The 22,153-nt window shown below is 45.4% G+C and overlaps 1 protein-coding gene across 1 annotated transcript in view; it reads left to right on the top strand.

The window, feature by feature from the left end:
- Window positions 1–22,153, top strand: part of MRC2 (mannose receptor C-type 2) — a 545,797-nt gene that overhangs the window by 342,091 nt on the left and 181,553 nt on the right. Inside the window, 1 exon segment of the mRNA XM_078645096.1 lies at window positions 4,894–4,996. Coding sequence (XP_078501222.1) covers window positions 4,894–4,996 — 103 coding nt within the window.

The raw sequence follows: 22,153 nt of genomic DNA, 5'->3' as shown, positions 1-22,153 counted from the left end.
TTGCCACAGATTGTGGTAACATGATGCTTTATAGATAAAGTGGTGTCCATATGGATTGCCAGGTTTCTAGCGGTCAGGGTTGGGTTTGGTGGAGTACCTAAAGTATTTGGCCACCAAGAGCTGTCCCAAAGCTGTTTGGATCCGCCGAATAAAAGAATGTTTGTCTTGTCAGCATTTAATTTCAGGTAGTGACCATGCATCCAGTTAGATAGCTCTGACAGGCAGTTATGTAACCTGTTTTTGGCGTCCTCTTCACCATTGAGGGTTACCATCAACTGAGTATCATCAGCATAAGAGCAGATATCGATACACCATTTATTGCCTATAGATGCCAATGAAGAAACATAAACATTGAACAATGTTGGGCTCAATGTTGCTCCCTGTGGCACCCCATATTTGATCTTCCGAGGAGTGGAGGTAAAGTTTCCTAAACAGATGGACTGGGATCTATTCGATAAAAAAGACTCCAGCCAGTTCAGGGCTTTACCATGAATTCCTTTAGCAGCTAGCATATTTATTAGCAGTTTGTGGGAAACGGTATCAAACGCCGCTGATAAATCAAGTAATATCAGGGCGACCGGTTTGCCTTTATCAATCTGCATTCGAATATTGTCCATCACAGCCAGGAGTGTTGTCTCAGTACTGTTATTCAATCTAAAACCAGTCTGAGAGACATCCAGCAGGTTAATGGTTTCCAGAAAGCTTGACAACTGTTTAGTTACCAATCGTTCTAAAAACTTTGATAGATATGGAAGCTGTGAGATGGGACGGTAATTGGCTGGATCGTTTATGTCCGCGCCGGCTTTTTTTATTAGTGGTATTACAGCTGCATTTTTCCAGACTTCTGGGAATTCAGCTTGGTCCAAGGAAAGATTAAGAACTTTTGTAACTGCTGGATATATTACGGGTGTAAGCTGGGAGAAGATATAGTGTGGACAGACATCCCATGGTGATCCTGATTTGATTTCTAACATAGCTTTGCTAACTTCTTCTTCAGAAAAAGGGCCAAAAGTAGAGCAGCTGGCCTGCAGAGTAGAATCAACATGATACTCTACATGGTCCTGGCTATTATTTACAAAGGAAGCATAGATTTTATCAATTGTTTCACTAAAAATATCACTAATTTTGGAGCAGTTTTCATGTGAGGGAGTCAAGTTTGAGGTGAGACACGGTGGGTTACAGAGTTCTTTTACTATTTTAAAAAGCTCCTTCGAGGAGTTTTTGTTGTCTAGTATTCTTTGGGAAAAATAGTCTTTCTTTGCTTTGCGTATAGCTGTGTTATATACTTTCAGCTGATGTTTATAAGTGGCTCTGTCTTCGAGCGTTTTACTTAGTCTCCATTTGTGTTCCAATGTGGTACATTTTCTTTTTACAGCTTTTAGATCTGAGCCGTACCATTTCTCTGAGATTTTTCGTTTAGGTCGATCTATAGTACGGGATAGTGAACAATGATCCAACGCTTTCTCAATGTTGCTAAGCAATTGACGAATTTCTTCCTCACTGGAAGTTCCAGGACTAAAATATAATCAAAGTCTTCTTTAAATTTTTCCACAGAGAATTTTTTCCAACATTTTGTGGAATTTGTCGACTGAACGAAAGGTCTTTTATTCTTTATAGGTAGGTTCAAATTAAATTCGATCCTATAGTGATCCGTCCAAGTCAAAGGAGTTATATTTGTAATGATAATATTAGGTATATTAGTGAAGATAAGATCTAGCATATGCCCTGCTCTATGTGTGGGGTATGCTATTTTCTGTGTCAGTTGCATGATTTCCATATCGGTTGCAAGGCGTTTAGTTAGGGGATTGTCATGAAGGTCAAAATGAACATTGAAGTCACCAAGGACTATAATGTTTTTATGTTTAAGACAAACAGGAAGAATTTGTTCCAGGAGTTGAGTGCTAAAATCAATCGTACTACTAGGGGGATTATAAATAATTGCACCTCCAAGGATCGCCTGCGTATTAATAGAGATGGAGAAGATCAGGACTTCATGCTTGCCTAGTTGCGTAACTGTTTCTTGACGACAGGTAAAAGTGTCTTTAAAAATCATAGCCACTCCACCACCCCTCTTAATTGATCGATTTAAATTGATAATTTTATACCCACTGGGTAGTGCAGCCGTGATATCAGGGGTATTGTGCTCACTAAGCCAGGTCTCCGTGATAAAAGCAAAGTCAGGTTTAATCTCCTGTAGCATATCCCATATTTCAATAGAATGTTTTGGAAGGGACCTAGCATTAACATAGATGCAGGAGTACTCCTGAGTGAGAGTTATTTCAGATATAAGACACTCCGTGTTATTACTGTTCCATCTACAATTCAGACAGCTAAAAGGGCCCATGGTGTCTAAAGGACTTACTATAGCACAGTGAGGATGATGTGATGGACTGGGAGTATTGAGATTGAGCAACTCTTCGCGGGAGTATAACAGAGCAGGTTTACCTAATATATCACTAATTGGGGAAACAGGGGTTGTGGCCCCTGGTCCCGGCCTGTCGCGGACGGGCGCAGACGGGCTTGCCTTAGGCGCTGCCGGCGCACCCGCTGCGGTCGTCCGCTGCGCTTCCTCCAGAGGCACATATTTATTGGTGTAGAGGAAGTTCGGGGAGGGGGTGTGGCCTCGAGGGGGCGTGGCCTCGGTGCACGCCGGCGATGGCGTCCGAGGATGTTTGTTTTGCTCCAAGGTCTGCTCTCAGCGTTCGGATCCGCTGTGCAGCGTTTAGCCAGGGAGGGTTGTCAATGCAGCAAGTGCTCAAATAAAGGTAAGTTTTAAACAAGAATACAATCAAAAGTGACACTCTACAATTTTAAAATTAGATCTGCTCCCGGCTTCCGCCTCAGGAGTACTGTTTCTAAGCAAGCGCTAGTAGTCAACGCCTATATATTGATGCGGGGGCGTGGCCTGGAGGGGGCGTGGCCTCGAGGTGGCGTGGCCTCGGTGCACGCCGGCGATGGCGTCCGAGGATGTTTGTTTTGCTCCAAGGTCTGCTCTCAGCGTTAGGATCCGCTGTGCAGCGTTTAGCCAGGGAGGGTTGTCATGCAGCAAGTGCTCAAATAAAGGTAAGTTTTAAACAAGAATACAATCAAAAGTGACACTCTACAATTTTAAAATTAGATCTGCTCCCGGCTTCCGCCTCAGGGGTACTGTTTCTAAGCAAGCGCTAGTAGTCAACGCCTATATATTGGTGCGGGGGGGGGCGTGGCCTAGAGGGGGCGTGGCCTCGGTGCACGCTGACGATGGCGTCCGAGGATGTTTGTTTTGCTCCAAGGTCTGCTCTCAGGGTTAGGATCCGCTGTGCACCGTTTAGCCAGGGAGGGTTGTCAATGCAGCAAGTGCTCAAATAAAGGTAAGTTTTAAACAAGAATACAATCAAAAGGGACACTCTACAATTTTAAAATTAGATCTGCTCCCGGCGTCCGACTCAGGAGTACTGTTTCTTATGGAGCTAGCCAATGGAAGAGAGAGGCGGGTTCAACACCACTACTGTTCTAACAAAATTTCTCGAGCTGCGCGACACTGCTGCGCAGTGTACGCCAGTCGAGACCTAAAAACGAAGAGCAAGGTGAGGATAAGCGGGTAAAGCGGGGGGAGGGGTTGGCCTAACGGCTAAGGCGCTCGACCTCGGACCTGGGGATCTGGGTTCGAGTCTCGGTAACAACGCCAAAAACCTCCTGTGATTCTGGGCAAATCACTTAATCTCCCCGTGCCTAAAATGAAAGTGTGTCCTCATGTAACGTAACTGGTGCTATGTAAAGCGCTCTGATACCTGATTCGGTTCGGGTCTAGTTCGCGCTATATAAAAGTCTGCAAAAAAAAAAAAAAAGGGTCGAAGAGCCTGATGGGTGAAAAGCCAAACAGAATCGATAGAGCAAGTTCAGTGTAGATCAGCAAGGAGGTCAAGGGTACCGAGGAAATGTAAACAGTAGGAAACAACAAAGGAGAGGGAAGGAAACGATGTACAAACCAGCAACAGAGAAGAGCCAATGGGATGTGAAGTTGCAAGGCAGCTTCCTACTGCTTTTCTGAAAGTTAAGTCCTGCTGCTGCCTGTCGATAACCAGATGTCCCGCTTTTGACTCCGGCCAGCTAGCTATTCATGGCACCCCAGCCGCGATAGACTAATATGTCACAGACTTAAAGGAAAACATCTTACTGCTGTTCTAATCTTTCCAGAACCTCGGAAACCCTCCTAATTCCTGATGCGAGTCAAGTGCAAAGTTATTGACACATATTTTCCTTAAAATCTGCCACTTCCTCAGGCAGCTGTTTTGCTCTTAAGTACCTGAACTAGTCCTCGGTGGTATTATTAAAGTGGGTCGGGTTCAACAGTTTTTTTTGGGTTCCTCTGTCATTTTAAAAATGACCATATAATTTATAAAGATTGAACATTTTGAATTAAATGTTCAGGTTTGAGTTACCTTAAGGTATGTTTACTTGTGCTACAGTATTTTCAAATATCTTTTTTTCTTTTACTTTTTTTTTTAACAACGCTTTACAAGAAAGCATTGGCAAAGCCAATAGTTTATAAATGTGAGACCATTTGCCAATAGTTTATAAATGTGAGACAAATTGGCTTCGCCAGTGCTGTTAGTCATGTCACTTTTGCTTGAAGGAGGTATTTGTCTTTGTTTTTTTGTGAAGGAGAAATTCCTTTTGTTAGTCTTTGAGCCTTCCAGCACGGATCTTCCTGCTAGCCACTCCACACTGTTTTAGAGCTTTACATCGTTCCCATTCTACTCCTCCGTAACCTGCTCTTAAGGTTTGGTTATAATGCATGTTAGTATGACAGCAGTTGTTTTGTCTTTTCACCAAACAATCTAGATGTGGGGAGTTGTTACTAGGAACAAGTGTTAAACCTCTTTAATGTCCTTGTGGTTTGTCTTTGTTTAGGGAGCCTGAGTCTGACGCACGTGACCAACACTGGTTTTGGATTGGGTTGAACAGACGGGACCCCAGCACTGAGAGTGGTTGGACCTGGAGCGATGGATTGGGAGTGAGTAGCGACACACCATGTATTTGACATGGCCATTGCTCACTTTCCTCCACTGACACAATAAATGAAGCTTCCTTCATTCACACTGTTACTATCTGAATATACTAGAAGTCCTTCATTCCAGAAACCCAAGTGTTACTCCTTCCTTACACCTTATTTTTGCATATACTTCAGTTGGTTCTCCTTATATCTCAAACCACTGACCTGTGAACTTCATTTGTTTCCCCATTATTGTCATTGAGAACTCCTACACACCTAGATATAGTCATACAAATTTCCACATTCTTTACATAATATATTCTATAGTAGTTGCGTTTAGGTCTCTGGTCTCATACACTTCAGTAGGACATTTTTCAACACCCACAGCACTGGACACACACAGACACACACACACACCTCTCTCATTCCCAAACCTTTTGATCATCTATAATTGATCATTTATAATATCAACATTGGTGGCAGTTTCAGCTTCTGTAGACTATTGCTCATTCCCTAAATTGGTTGTGCACAGATTAATGTAGTTTTACTCATTCCTTAATATCGTGCATTGTACTGGTTGTGCCATGGATGCTCCAGATCACAAACGCAATATCAAGAAAAAAAAACAATCTGAAATAGAATGTGTCATCATGTGTTGCGGATTTCTGGGGAGGTATTATGAGTCACCTCGAAACTGAAATCCCTTCTTCAAAGAAAAACTACTTGCTATGTCCCTGACCCAACATTAGTATTCCAGGAGTGTGCACAGCATGTGAATGTGCAGCCCTACAAGCTACAAACCATCTGTTACTGGTAAGTAATTTTTTTCCTTCCCTGGAGTCGCAATGGCCTTTTACATTGTTGGCTTCATGTCCTTCTTTGAAGTCCCAAAATCTCTGGCAATCGTCTATTGTAGGAAGCTGGCTATTTATGTAGTCTACCAATGTAGGGGTACACATGCAAATAGTCCAGGCGACCTTTGTTGGTTTACAGGAGCTTACTTTAATGATCCCAAGTGCTCTGTTTGTGGTAGTGTGGTCGAGCAGCTTAAGCGTATCAGAGAGGAGTGTTAAGAATTTGGTATACACACCGGGTCAATAAAAGGGACACACACACACACACAATAATAAATCTGAGTACAATTTAAAAAAGTAACTCAGATTTTTATATAATTTTAGATACCAAGATCATCTAGATCAGGTAAGTACTTTTCGAGTTATCGATTTTACAAAATAACAGTAAAATGCAGAAATATCTGCTTTGAGCTACGAGCCTCAAACGCGGTAATGTTATCCTATGGGAGAAACATACACTGCATACATATATTTGCAGACTTTCCTTGAGTGTGCCTTTTGGGACTTAAGGTGCTTAGATGCCAAAGCCCAAGAAACCACCAGCAGTTAGGTTTTACCTGGTCGGGTGTGCCCAGGTGCAGAGGTGTTGGTCACTTTGGTAGCCATCGAGTACTACACTTCAAGTCAATAGAAGGGTACCTGTGAGAAGCTGGCTTTGTATATGGTGCACACTTGTGTAAGTGGCCACCGTGCACTAATCCAGACAACCCTTATGGTGATTTTAGTGGTCTTTGACAACCTTAGAATGCTCTCTAAGCGGTAGCTGTGGAGAGCAGCCTTCAGGCTTAGTCCAGAAGGAGTGTAAAGCAGTTTGTTTTACCAGAAAATAATCTTATTGGTATAGATTAAGTGAAAAAGAACCACACAGTGTATTTTTAAAAATATGTATTTATTATAAGACACTCACTAACAGATGCAGATGTCTCCTTGCTTGAGATATATACAATGCACACAATATTTTTCAATAGAAACAGGTAAGTAGCACTAATAAACAGGGATCGCCATGGGGAGATTAAACCATATACTAAAATAGTGGAATGCAAATCGAGACTCGAGTCAAGACTATACCCTGAAGACATAGAAGTGCTGGGGACCCAAGGAACCACCCGAGGTAAGTAACCAGGAACCCCACGGAGGCTGTGTGCAGAGTGGGAACACGACCACGGGCTCAATACAAGTCAATGGGTAAGTTGCAGTTGCAATTATAAAGAAGGACCCTTCCCTGTGGACCCTTAAGAATCCCAGTGGAAGACCGAAGGTTGGAAAGCCACCCCACCCGTGGATACCCTAGGAACCAGGATACCTACACCAGGAAAGCCGGGTGCATAGGTGTTAAGTGGTAACAGAAACCGCAGTTGAACTTAATGGAGGACTTCAGGAATATGCCGCAGCTGGAGAAGGTGAAAGTGTCCGGTGGAACCAAAAGGTGGATTCAAGATGAGAAGTACCTGGAAGCAGAGGGGACAGTCTATGCCACTCAGGAGTAACCAGGAGGCACAGAAGACGAATGCCCACCGATGTCGGATGTTGGCGGAGAGATGACGTGACCTTGGAGCTGCAGCTGTGAGGACCAGGCAATGCTGTGGAAGACCAGGAGCCGTTCATGAGCTGTCCGAGCTCCCACGTCGGATGTCGTGAGTTGAGGAGTCGGTGTCAATCGAGAGCACCAACAAGCCTTGGCAACTGTAAAAAATGTGGGAAGCGAAGAAGGTGCAGTGTCGGGACCAGCAAGGTCCAGGTGACTCACCACAAGCAGGATAGTCAGGGAAGGCCCCATGAAATCTTAGGACCCACCTAAAGGCAAGCACTTAAGTACCCTAAGTAAAGGGTTGTGACAATTCAGGGTTCCCTACGAGGGGAGGGATCAGACAGTGGGGAGGATACTTCCATGTCCTTTGTCCATTTTTGCGCCAGAGCGGGAGCCAACGGCTCCCTGAGCTGGTTTGAACTGGACTATGCAAGGGGGCCACCAAATGTGCCCCTCAAGCAGACTGAGTGGCGCTGGCAAGTGCTCCCACCTGGCCCCAAAACACTAAACCCTGTCTGGCTGGTGGCCACACCTCCCTGTGACAGGATACCTATTGTTCTGCCTTACCCAGCTCGAGCTTGGCTCAGCAGCAGGAGGGCAGAATTGTGTCTCTGGTCAGCAGCAGCCATGTTGTGCTGTCCGGGTCTAGAAGACTAGTACCGGGAGCATGGGGGGCCTCCAGAAGGAGCTTTATGTAATGAGGTGTAATGAGGTGCTGATATAGCGCTCTATCACCCGACGGGTATCCTGGCACTTAAAAAAGAGAGAGACCCCACCAGAAGTTAATAGGGGCAGCCGAGGTGTGATACAGGAAAGAGAGCGACCCCACCAGAAGTTGATAGGGGCAGCCGAGGTGTGATACAGGAAGGGAGAAAAAGAGAGGATATCAGAAGGAAAAATTACTCCAGCCTAGGGAATAACAACTTTTTCCTGAAATCCATAAGACTTTGGACTTGATGTAGATCCAAAGGGAGAGTGTTCCATAGCCAAAAAGCAACGGCAAAGAAGGATCTGCCACCTGTTCTGGACCGCCTGAACCTGACTACATTCATCAGGAATGAAGAAGCAGAACGAAGGTTTCTAGTTGGAGAATACCAGCTGAATTTTCTTTGCAGGTTCTTAGGGCCCATTCCATGAGCTGCCCTAAAGACAGTGCATAGAGCTTTGAATTGAATTCGCTGGTGGATCGGCAGCCAATGCAAATCTCGCAAGGCTAATGTGGTTGAGGTCCCTCGCTGCCTATTTAAAGCGAGTTTCGCTGCAATGGCTTGTATTCTGTACAGCTTCCCGATAAGGGTGTTAGGCGCACCAGATATAGAGAGTTGCAGTAATCAAGTCTGCTGAGAATTACGCATCTCACAACCTGCGTTCTAGCAGACTTAGGCAAAAAAGGGAGGATCGTTCTCAGCACTCGGATTAGCTAGAAGCAAGTGGCAACCGTTTTGTTAACCTGAGAATTCAGTTGGAGGTCCTGATCCACCATCACCCCCAGATTGCATTCTGTGCTAGAAGGGGTAATAGGTGCACCAGTAGGAAACAACTGAAAGATGGGTAAAACAGGCTGAACAGATCTTCTGGAAGAACACAGGACCACTTTCGTTTTAGAGGTGTTAAATTGTAACCAGTTCTTCTTAAGCCACTTCGTGGTGCTAGTCATACGGTAGTGAAAACTTTCCAGGGACATGGAATCATTCCCTTGCAAGGAAAACACAAGCTGGGTGTCATCCGCATAGTTCACCACCTCCACTCCAAAAGATCTAATAGGTGGAATGAGAGGCTGCAAATAGATGTTAAAGCGCACAGGACTAATCCCTGAGCCTTGCGGGACCCCCTGTCGTAAGGAAGACTTGTTAGCGGAGAACGGCTGAAGGCACATTGTCTGTGTCCTGTCTGTTAGATAAGAGCAAAGCCAGTCAAGGGCGCGACCAGTCATACCCTGGTCTTGAAGTCTCTCCAAAAGTATACCGTGGTTTACAGTGTCAAAAGCCGCTGACATGTCCAACAGCACCAAGATCACTGACTGGCCACTGTCCGCCCGCATCCTCATATCATCAAGCACGGTAACAAGTACTGTTTCAGTACCGTGCTTGGGCTGAAAGCCAAATTGCATCTCGTCAAGGAGCGAATACTCCTCAAGATACTGGGATAGAGACTTACTGATGATGCATTCCAGAATTTTAACAGGATATGGTAATAAAGAAATTGGCAGATAGTTGGCCCACACCCGGGGTCAAGCGTGTTTTTTTTTAGAAGAGGGGTCACAACTGCTTCCCTCCAGTTTTTAGGGACCTCCCCCCTACTCAAAGATAGACCACAGATCTGTCGTAAATAGGGAAAGAGCTCGGCCCCGTATTCCTTCCAGATTCTGTGGGGAAGGGGGTCCAGGGGGGACCCAGAGGTGATACCCCTGGCTAAGGTATCAAATGTTTCCTCGTCCGGAATGCGAAAGCAATCCAGAGTATGCTGGCCGTGTTTTAAAATGGTAGGGTTGCTGGGCTTAGAGTCTGGTGATGGCAGTAAACACTGCTCAGCGTTGGACAACTGAGAATCAGGTTTTTCCAACACTGTTGGTGGATCAAAATCCCTAACTATCTTGTCGATTTTATCCTCCAGATAGGAAGCTAACTCAGCGCATAAAGCTTGAGTAACTGGAATTTTGTTATTAGCACAGTCCGGTTTAGACAGGCTCTTTACTAAGCTGAATATTGCTTTGGTGCTATTAACTGCTAGAAGAATGGTATTAGCAACATACTCTGCTTTAGTTTTCACTATAGTGTTTTTGTACAGATTAAGTTGATTCTTAAAAGCATTTTTATCTGAATCACTATATCCTTTTCTCCAGGCTTTTTCGGCCACTTTACAACCCATCCTGAGTGCTCGCATTTCCTCGTTAAACTAGGGGGCTGGGGGTTTCTCTCTCTTTTTTAGCTTATTTGCAGGAATATGCTTATCAAGCCTGTCTCTGATCTGCACACAGTGGAATTGGTAATTCCAGTCCACCGACCTACTGGGATCCAGGCTGTCTAAGTCATTCCAATGCAAGGGATTTTTAAGCTTACTCAAATCATCAAATCAAATTGACTTTATTTCGGATATATTGCAATCCATAAAAGTACACACAGTAGACAAGACATAATAAAACATTACAGCGATCACAAAGTCAATCTTAAATTACATACAACTCAAATGTATCATAAAAACGAGTGCATTGACAGTATCAGAATAAAAAGTGCAAGTAATGTCCAAATACAGAATATACGAAATAAAGTGCGATAGTGCCATAAACTGCAGTTAATGCACATTTACTCATCCAAACAATTTCTTAGTCTCATGGTCATTTTTAAAAATTCTAACACCTGAAGAACACTATCAGGATGCAGCAACTGTAAGTACATAAGGGCGGGTCTAATTTGGTTAAAATTTAATTTCTTTAAAAGGGTAACCAGAAACCGCTTTCGGGGATATTCATAAAATGTACATAAAAATATAAAATGCAGCATATCCTGTGGAGACTTCCCGTCGCAGCCACAGGGAGCTGCTGGTTTCTTAAAAATGTCCGACTTGGGTCTAATTAAAAGCTGATGAAAGATGTTAAACCTGAAACGGGTCAGCAAAAATTTTTCATGGGTGGTGAAGGAGCATGTTAGATACAATTCCATTGAATTACAGGTACTCAACATGATGTACATTCTAACATTAGGTTTCAAGAGCTCAACTTCATCTCTTACAGCATTACGGTTCAGGTAAAAAGCTCTCTTAATTGCAGCAACATCACCCTTAACTATATCCCCCGGGTTATCAAACAAGTTCACTCGGCCAAGCTTCAAGAATTGAGACTTCAAATATTTAAGCCAGGGTACTCGCATTGCGTGGTCAAGCGATAAGAGATCCTCCACTATCAAGTGGGTCAGAGGGATTGCATCACTTAACCATAGTTTTACCCAGCACAACAACGGTTTTAGTCCAACAATGTCCGATAAATGCAAGCAGCCAAGTTCTTCATGAGCAGCTAAATTCGGTGTGCTCCCAGGGACACACAGCAGACGCTTTAAAAATGTATTTTCAACTATTGAAGTTGGTCATAGTTTGTGTAGCCCCATATCTCACTTCCGTATACTGCAGTGGCTATGGATTTAGCGGTATATAGTTTCATCATAGCCACATTTGGCTTTTTGCCCAATTTAGAAGCAAAATTGAAGATAGAAGCATTTACCCTGGACATTTCCCCCTTCTTCTTGGCCAAATGTGGGGCCCAACACATCTTCGTATCAAATAAGACCCCCAGGTAGGAAAACGACTGGGTGATGGGTATCGGAACATCATTCAGTTTAAAATTGAACTTCTTCTTTGGTTGACTGCCAACATGCATTATAAAAGATGTTGTGTTGTTGACCGTAAGGTCCCTATCAGACATAAATTTATTAAAACCATTCAAAAGTGCCTGAAGACCTAATTCTGTTCGTGAAATTAAGACCGCATCATCGGCATATAAAAGCAGAGGAATACCCCTCGCACCCGCCCTTGGACAATCAGATTTTATCTCCTGTAATTCAGCCTCCAGGTCATTTATATAAAAATTAAAAAGATAAGGGGCCATAATGCACCCCTGACGTACACCTTTATTAATTGGAAAACAACCCGTGGTTTCCCCAGTCGAAGAATACCTCACGTTGGCTCTTGTTTCATTGTGCAGATCCGCAAGGAACTCCACAATTCCCCCATCTATTCCCTTCTCCTTCATGGTCCTCCACAGCCTCCCCCTGTTGACACAGTCAAAGGCTAAGGAGAGATCCATGAAGGCAAGATGAATTGCTCCCTTCTGAACGACAGTATATTTATTCAGAATAAGGAACAGATTGAGACACTGCGTTATGGTTGAGCGCCCCTCACAAAAGCCATATTGAGAGATTGTCAAAATGTGGTTCTCATTCGACCAACTTATTAGGCGTTGAAGTATAACTCTCCCCATGATCTTTACCATTGAATCAATTAGGGATATGGGTCGATAGCAAAGTGCACTTCCCCTATCTCCCTTCTTGAATACAGGAACTATAGTTGATAGTCCCCAAGATTCTGGACATCCCACAGTGGCCGCAGCATTAAATACGGCGACCAGAATGGGAGCCCCGAAAGCTGGATCAGACTTGTAAAGATCAGGGGGTATTCCGTCAGGCCCTGGCGCTTTATTAGCAGTGAGGCCCATTATGGCTGCCAAAACCTCACTTTCGTAAAAAATAATAGGGCTAACCCTGTCACAGGGGGCATCAGTCATAGATCTAGCATTTTCAGAGTAATATAAACTTTTAAAGTGGCCTTCCCATTCCTCTTTGGTTATACAGCAAGCAATTCCGTCACCGGGGTCCTCGGTCAAGAAAGGTTTCTTAACCAAAGCCCAGCATTTGGTGCTGCTATTCAAAGTAGAGGGGTCAAGCAATTCCTCCCACGCCTCTTTCTTCAGTAGCTCCTTATGGGAGATAGTAATAGCCTTATATTCCTTTCTACAGAGTTTTACAACCTCCCGATCCCTCGGGGAAGCTGACAAAGCAAGCCTCAGCTTGCGAGCAGCTACAGTGCAATCATGGCTAAACCATCTCGGCCCTACTTTTGTGTGGGTTTTATTAGGAACAGATAGGAACGCTGACACCTTCTCCGCTATATTTTGATAAGCCTCTAGAACCGTTTTAGGTTCACCTCCCCCGTTAATACAAACGTCAATGTCCTCTGCACACCCTTCAAAGATGTTTTTATAGAGTGCATCCGCGGAGTCAATTGACCATTTTAACCGCCTCCTCCCATCTGTTGTGCCCAGACTTCCTTGGACAGTATTTTTGGGACCACTTTTCCCCCATGGACAGTTCAGACAGATTGTGACAGGATTATGGTCACTAAATGCACTAGGGAGGATACAAAAAGAATCTACAAAAGTTTGCATAGTCCTCGAGACAAGTATATGGTCAATGAAGGTGCCCCTACCATGTCCCTTAAAAGTAGGGATATCAAAACAGTATGAAGGGTCCTTTAAAGACATAGCCAAAGAGAGGTCAAGGTCATTCATTAGGTCATTACACATTTCCCCCTCTAAGGTGTGCTCCATATGCAGACAATCTGCGCGCGCACAGATCATTTCTGGTAAACATTTGTGCAATGGATCGACACATGGATGCAGATTAAAATCCCCCAAAATCATGAGGTTATGGCCCACTTTTTCCATAAAATTAGAGACAAAGGAATTAAGAACATGGATATGTTTCGGACCTGCACTATCAAGAGCAGCATTGTAAAAATTCACCAGTCCCACAAGAACATTACCACCAGATAGAATTAGTCCCATGACCCCTGTATGCTGAGCTTCCAATCTCCGTACTACACACGGTATCAGTATGGAGACAAAGACTACAAGACCCCCCTTGGGCCTTCCCCGCACTGAAGGCAAGGCCGGCACAAAGAAGGCCCTATACCCTTCTAAAAACAGATTACAGCCCAGCTCCCAGGTCTCTTGGAGACAAATGATAGAAAACTGCTTGATGTAAGTAACCCAGTTTACATCAGACATTTTGGCCGCAAGACCAGCAATATTCCAGGAGACAGCAAGGATTCCTGAAGTTCTACCCACCGGATTCAAAGAATTTGTAGTTTCACCTGAAGCCCTAGTAATCTGAGCCGCAGGTGCCCCCAGTCAGTCACACTGCTCAAGACCGGATAACATTTCGAATCTATTCTGTGTATTTACATTCGACCCATGATGATAATGGCCGTTACTTGAACTCCTATTATGAGTTCTAATGGGCCCACCAGACCCACAAGGATTAGTAACATTATAAAAGAACTGAGACTCCTGCACAGGAGTATAAGGTTCAAGCCCCCGCCTGGTTAAGTTCTGTTGTGATGTAGGTTTACACAGATGCGCATAAAAATAACCCAAGGGACGTACACAAATACTATTCGTGTTATATACCAATGCAGAAGCTCTCAAAAGGATAGTTGCCACGTGCTGGGGGTGTTTAAAATTTACGACTATACAGTCCCCTACCCCAGTCTTTTTAGATGGCCCTACCCAATTTACACGTCTTACTGTCATAATTTGTTCCGAGTATGACACAGGGAACCCACAATTTTTGTTGAGCCAAGATACAGTCTTATTTTTCAAAGAGGATTGGGAATCATCAAAAGGAGATGCTGGATGTGTCCCGCAAGGGGGCACATTAGTTAATACAGCCACAAACGGAGCACAATCTGGAGGTAAATTAAGATTGTACCTCGGGGGTCTGGGCGCTCTACTGTTTATTTGCTTTGTAGATGGTATCAAAGGAGCCGCTGCCACAGGGATGTCTGGACGAATAGGGGTTTCAGAACCAGTAGCCACTGCAACAGCAGCATTCCCCCTTGCCTTATTACATATATCATTGATATCGGCAGGTTCTCTACCATTCCTCCCAGAGTGTACACTTCCACTAGATGTAACACCATTCTTTGCTGATAACAGACCACCCAGCCTTGTCACTTCCTTTGCTAGGTTATCTATCTTACTCGTTAATGGTTTAATAAGCTCCTCCATTTTAGTTGTCAAAGAAGCTTCTAGATTTTTTACACGTGAAGCTAAAAAATCAGGGGTTATGCTTACACCATTATCATTACCATCATTGTTAGTGCCCGTAAAAACAAAAGGGGTAGGTATTAAGCTTACTCAATGTGGCCCATTCTCTGCCCAGTCGATATTGCCTCTGGTGATAAATTTTACAACACACATTAGGCACAGTAAGCCTAAAATTTAGAAGACTATGATCAGTTTATTTATTTATTTATTTTATTTATTTTGAAAGTTTTATATAGCGCGGACAAGATCTTTGCAGATATCAGAGCGCTTTACAAAAACAGGGGGGTAAGGAAACAAGGGAGTGATTAACAGACTTTTGAGCAAAGAATAGTTGAGGGTAAAAAATGAATAGCAAAATAGGGTAGGTACATGGGGGGGCATAATAATGAACTAAAACCAATGATACAAATCAACAATCAGACAAGCAATAGTGCAGATAGGTGCAGAGTTTAAAATAGATCCAAAGTGCAAGTTCAGGTGAATTTAGTCATGAGGATATATTTTACTTCTTTCTTAACGAATGTAGTGGAGGAGATAAGTCTGGTTTCTGGAGGGAGTGAGTTGCAGATCCTGGGTGCCATTCCTGAAAAGGAGCGTTTATATGTTTTTTCCTTCCGGAATCTACGAGGTTTCAGAAGAAGATTCTTTGTGCTTCTAGTGGTTCTTGTGCCACCAGATATTGTCAGCTTCTGAGTGAGGTAGCCGGGTGAGTTGTTGTGTACAGCTCTGTGCGTCATGCAGGCAATTTTTAGATGTATTCTGGCTTCAAAAGGTAGCCAGTTCAAGAATTTTAGGTCAGGGGAAATATGTGAGTGTTTTTTTGATCCAGTGATGAGTCTCGCTGCAGCGTTCAAAGAGGCTCTCAGGGGTGCAGTTGTAGATAGAGGGAGACCGCAAAGGGCGACGCTACCGTAGTCTATGCGAGGAATGACTAGGGCTTGTACTGCAGTTTGGAAGTCCTTGGCTGGTAGGAAGGGTTTAAGTTTCCTCAGGGTATTGATTTGGAAATTTGCTCCCTTAGTTGCCTTGCTGATATGGTGCTGCATGTTGAGGTTGGCGTCAAGTGTAATGCCCAGGGATTTTGCTGAGTCCACAATGGTAGGTTGGACATTGAGTGCAGTTAGGTGCTTAAGCCAAGTTTGAGTGGTGGAGATTTTCGCGGGAGGTGAGATCAGAAGGAACTCAGTTTTCAGAGCATTGAGTGAGGTGATTATCGGCAAGCCATGATTGGGTGTTTCTGAGCGTTGAGTTCAGAAGTTTGATGTCATTGGGGGATTGTACTTTGAGATATAGTTGGGTGTCGTCGGCGTACATGTGAAAGTGTACATTAGATGCTTGTAACAAGGTGGTGAAAGGTTCCATGACCAGATTGAACAATGTTGGGGATAGAGAAGATCCTTGTGGGACGCCTAATGTTACAGGCACTGGTGGGGACATCAAGTTGTTGCTCTTGAATTTCTGAGACCTGTTATGCAGAAAGGAGGTGAACCATTTAAGAACAGTCCCAGATAGACCCATTCTGGTGTGTAACAGCTCGAGTAAGTTCTCGTGTTTGACAGTGTCAAATGCTGAGGAGAGGTCAAGAAGGATGAGGAGGCAGGTATCGTTTTAATCTAGGATTTGGAGTGCGTCATCAATTATGTGTGTCATAGCAGTTTCAGTACTGTGCCCTGCTCGGAAGCCTGTTTGATGAGGGTTGAGGAGGTCAAACTGATCAATGTGTTTTGTCAATTGGAGTTGTACGCATTTTTCCATCAGTTTTGCAAGGGTGGGAATATTGGTAATAGGATGGTAATTGTTTAGGTCAGTAGGGTCAGCTGTTGGTTTCTTGAGTATAGGTGTAACTTGTCCAATTTTGAGGGAGTCGGGGATGAGTCCTTGTTGAAGTGAACTGTTAATAATTTTGGTCCAGAGTGGGAGGAGTAATGCGATGAAGTCCTTTAATGCGTTGGCAGGAAGGGGGTCTGTGAGGTGATTAGAGGGTTTCAATGTGCTGAGCAGTTTGACAATTATTTCTTCCGAGTAGGTGTCAAAGGATGACCATGCAGCATTGTTCTTTGGTTCAGTGGGTGTTATGATGTGGGGGTTGGAGTAAAGGTTTACGTCATTGCGGAGATCGCTCCTTATTTTATCAGTCTTTAGATTAAAGAAAACAGAGAAGTCTTCACAGGATGGTATATCGCCTATTGTGCATGTGAGTGTTGGGGTTGTTCCTTGGATTGTGTTTTGATTAGTTCAAATAGTTTTCTTGGCCGGTTTTTTGCTTGGTCGAGCTGGAGGCTGAAGAAATCTGATTTTGTGCGCTTGATTTTCCTGAAGTAGGCGTTTCTTATTTTCTTCAGAGTTTTAAGGTGCAGTGCCGAAGGGGTTGATCTCCAGGTGCGCTCTGCCATACGCATGGCTCGTCTATCTTCGTTGAGTCTACCATCGTACCATGGGTTGGAGTTCTTAGTGGAGACTCTTTTCAATTGCAAGGGGCGGCCTCATGAGGTCATAGAGTTGAGGTAGTGGTCGGTCAAAGATTGCACGTCAAGAGTGCCGGTAGGGGGAAGGAGGAGATTGCAGCTGTGGGAAGGTAAAGAATTTGGGTTGAGTTTCTTTAGGCCCCTTTTCCAGACCTTGGATTAAGTGGTTTGAACCGGGTTAAGTTTAACTTTTTCATTGATGAAGAATGTGATAATGTGGTGGTCTGACCAGTCACAGGGTTGGATTGACCCAAGCTGGGTAGAGTTCTCTTTGGAGATGATAAGGTCGAGGATAGAGCCTTTATCGTGGGTCGGGCTGTTGCAGATTTGGGTGAGATCAAGAGCATTGAGGTAGTTTTTGAGACTATTTACCACTGCGTCATTGTGATCGTTCCAATGGAGATTGAAGTCACCAAGGAAAATTTGAGTGTTTGCCGTCCGGAAAAGGTTGAGATTGTGTCCATGATTTGTTGAGTGAAGATGAGGTTGTCCCCAGGTGGGTGGTAGATGACGTGTAGAGAGCATACAGGTTTGCTCTCGCTGATGACATCGAGGCAGATGTATTCGCAGGAGGTGAGTGGGGGGGAGGTGACTCTAGTAACTGAGAGGTTGCTCCTATAAATACATGCAATACCACCGCCTGTCTTGCTGGACCTGTCAAGTCTAATGATGTGGTAGTTGGGTGGAACTAGAATATCCATGATAGGTGTAGAAGATTCGGTTAACCAGGTTTCAGTCAGAATGGTTAGATCAAGGTCCAGTGTTTTGATGAGATCAGCGATGTCGGAGGAGTGTCTAGGGTCCGACCTGCAGTTGAGAAGTATGCATTTGAGCCTGGGGGTGTATAGGGTGGTAGAGTGTTCTAGAGTGAGGGGGACTTTTTTAAGGTTATTTGGGACGGAACCTCTGTTGTTGTTTTGTGTGGAGTGCCTAAGGGGGTTAGAGTGAATCGTGGGGATGGAACGGTGTGTGGTGGCTAAGTGGTTTTGGGGAACAGTGTCATATGAGCGGAGGAGGGTGCGTATGTCGTGGTCCGAGAGTGGATTGATGGTGCGTCGGGAGCGGTTGGTGGGATTGCGAGCGGGGATTGAGGTCCAGTGTGGGGAGTTTTGTGCGAGAAGGTGAATAGGATTGGTGGGGTATTGTTTGGGGGGGAGTGGTGGTGGGTAGGGGGTGTCTGTATTGTGTGAAGAGTAACTCTTTGAGGGTGTGGAGGTCTTCTTTGACTTGGAGGAGGGTGGACATAATCATGTCCAGCGTGGGATTGGGAAAGGTGTTGGGGATGGGCACTAAAGGTGAGTAAGAGTCTAGGTTACTGAGGTGGGAGGGAGGGGTGTGGTGTTATTGCAGGGGTTGGTGATATTAGTGGGTGGGTTGTTGTTCGGAAGGATAGGGAGGTTGGGGAAGGGTGTCGTTGAGTTAGGGTTAGGGAGGACGTTAATGGTATAGGTGAGGGTGTTGGTGGTAGAGGGGTAGGAAAGTTGGGGGGAGTGGTGTGAGAGGATTAGTATGGGTGTTGGTGTTATTGGGCTGGGAGTAAGTGGTAAGAGGGGGTGGGACGTCGAGGGATGATTGTAGGCTGGGGGTTGCGGGGGTGCAGGTGAGGTAGTGAGGACTGAGAGTGGGGGGGAGAGGTTGAGGGATGAGTGAGGGCTAGGGGTGTCCAGGAAGCAGGTGGAGTAGTGGGGACTGAGAAAGGGGGGGAGAAGTTGATGGATGAGTGAGGGCTAGGGGTGGCGGGGGCGCAGGTGAGGTAGTGGGGACTGGGTATGGGGGGAGATGGGATGGGAGACGGTCTTGTTGTGGGGAGGTGGAGGGGGAGTGCAGTTAAGGGAGGTGGGGTGTTCTGAGTGACTAGTTGGGAGTGGGAGGGGAGGGTTATGTTGGGGGGTAGAGGGGGTGGGGAGGGTGTAAGGAGAGGAGTGATCTACGCCTGTGATTGAGGGATGTGAGGTGACTGTAGCGGTGGGTGATGGGGTATAGTACTTTGGGGAGAGGTGAGGTGTGTGTTAGTGGTAGGAGGCGCTGTGGAGTCAAGGTTGTTAGGATCGGAGGACAGTTGGATTGGAGTCTGAGGGTTGGAGATATAGTCTTTGAAAGTGGGGAACAGGTTGTCGAATAGGTCAAGATTCCTGTCTGTGGATTGATTTAAGATAATGCCATTGTTGTAGATGGTGATGGTTGCTCTAGCTGGGAAGAATTGGGATGGTGTGGTGGACAATGTTAAGCCATGGGCGGATTTCCTGGTGGCGGAGATAGTGAGTAAGGTGAGGAACGCTTTTCTCCATTGTGCTCTACGTGTAGTGTAAAAGATGATATCGGTGCTCTTGGCTCCATTGTTTATTGAGAAGTAGGTGTCTACAAAGGGGGTTTCAGGGTGGGACTTCATGAAGTTGTGTTTAAAACGTTTGGCGTTTTTTTTAGAGAGCTCGGTGGGGTAATTAATTTTATATGTGTGCTTGCCTGTGGGTTCCACGTTGGGTGTAGAGGTGTAGGTAGGTGAAGGATATTGTGTGGGTAGGTGTAGAAAAGAGCTATGGTGAGTAGAGTGGTTAGTCTAAAAAGTGGGCATGAGGGAGTAGAGGATGTGACTAGTTTAAGATGGCCGCTTCCTTAGGCCTGGTAAAATAAAGAGGAATGACTAGTCTAAGATGGCCGCCAAGTAGGGGAGATAGTGAAAAGACTAGTAGTCCTTTTTTGATATTAAGCTTTGAGATCTGTTTCACTTTCTAATCCAGGACAGTCCGAGGAAGTCCAGTTTCTAGCTTGCTGAGTGGAGGAGAGGGGAGTCCTATGTCTATTTTGAGGATCACAGTGCCAGGCAAAGTTATAGGCTTGGTGAGGGTCTGGTAGAAATGGTAGAAATGGAGGCTGTTTGTTGTTGCAGGTTTATGACCCCAGCCATTTTGGACAAAATAACTCAAAGGAGTAAATTGTTGAAAAACTGAAATTAAAAGCGGAGCAGAAACAGTACCTTGCCATATTCCTGTGCAACAAATGTGCTGGTGTTCTCTACAGTTTTTTACAATCGTTGCGGGAAACAATGTTGTGTGTAATGGCTTCTGTGACGATCTGCGAGTCTGCTCACGACGATCTCGGAAGCAGCAGGGGGGCTTCGTGAGCGCCGCGATGAGAAGAAGAGGAGCGGAGGGCAGATCTGTGTCACACGTGTCAGGAGCATATGTGCAGGCGGCGTGCAGCCTAGGTCCAAGACACAATTGTCGCCGATGAAAGCAGGGGCTGCCGTATATCAACCGGCGGGATCAGGGGCTGCCGTTTGAAAGTCAGGGGGGGGCACGTCAAGTCTAGAGCCCCGCTCGCCTCGATAGTTGCCGTCGTGTGTTGCTCACACAGGGACGCTCCATGAGGAACTGCGGAGTGCCGTGCAACAACCCGGGTAACAGGTCGGGAGCCCAACAGATGCCGCCAAGTAATCCAGATCGCTCAGTGAAGAAGAACTGGCCAGTCTGCCCCAGGGATCCAAATCATCCGTTCAGCTCCGGCAGCGGCGTGATCAGTCCCGGCGTGGACACGGTCATCAGCAGGCTGGTGGGGGTGACCTCAATTGGGTCGGACAACTCCGATGGCCAGATCAGATCCCCAGCATGCACAAGCTCATCGATGTCCCGCAGCAGGAAGTCCAGCACAGTGGTAGAACATCTGTGATTGTAGCCATGTTGGAATTAGCAAACAGTAGATCTAATATATGTCCACCCTGGTGCGTAGGTTGCAACACCAGCTGGGGCATATCGAAGCTTGCACAAGCTTCCGACAATTCCTTAAACGCCTTGTCCAGCGGGCCATTAGCCCACAAGTTGAAATCACCCAGGATGATTAGTTTAGAGTGTTTCAAGGCCAGGTTACACACCACATCAATCAGGGCAGAGCACTTAGAGTTAGGTCCTCCTGGGGGTCTGTAGCAGAGCATACCGGTTAATAGATAACCGAGAGCTTACCTTAAGGAAATCCCCAGGAGTTCGAACCCTTCGGCCTCATCTACTTCAAGAGGGGTGAAATTCCATTTATCTTTGAAGATTACTCCCAACCCTCCTCCTCTCCCTGACATACGGGGTTTGTGAAAAACATTATACCCAGGAGGGCAAGCAAGTCCTAGTTCAACTAAAGTATCAGTGCGGGTCCAGGTTTCTGAGATAAAAAGTAGGTCCAGGTCTTGACATTCCAACAGGATGTGTATTTCCTGAAAATGTTTAACTAGAGACCTGTCATTCACAAGACTGCACATTACCTCAATCAGCGAGCCATCAGTACGCAAGACCTGGGCCTCCTCCCTCCCAGCCTTAACCCCTACCTCGGACTTCTGCCCACCAAGAATCATAAGTTGGTTCTTGGAGTAGCAAACACTAGCAGGACGTGGGGGCTGGGAGAGCGGTCCCGCAGCATGACTGGCACTGTGCACGGTAGGTGCGCGGACGGGCGCAGATGGGCTTGCCTCTGGCGCACCTCCGGTGCGCCAACGGCGCGCGCACTGCGCGCTTGCATGGGTCTCCCTTTTTAAGAGGGAAGGATCGTTATTGCGCTAGAATGCTAGAGCGCCAATCAAAATGGCGCTCACCCGGTGTCTCAACAGGAAGTGAGGGAAAGAAGACACACCGGCTAGAGCGTGTACAGAGATCGAGCAAACTCAAGACAATGGCAGGTAAATTTTAAAAGCAGCATAAAAAAAACAATTCCCAGCAACAGTCCCCCCAAGGTAGTGCAAATAGCAAAATAAGATCA

The sequence above is a fragment of the Lissotriton helveticus genome, chromosome 5_1 (genome assembly GCF_964261635.1).
Source record: "Lissotriton helveticus chromosome 5_1, aLisHel1.1, whole genome shotgun sequence".
NCBI classification, from domain to species: Eukaryota; Metazoa; Chordata; class Amphibia; order Caudata; family Salamandridae; genus Lissotriton; species Lissotriton helveticus.
Note: the sequence above shows the minus strand (reverse complement) of the source record. Positions and strands in the feature narration are given on the sequence as shown.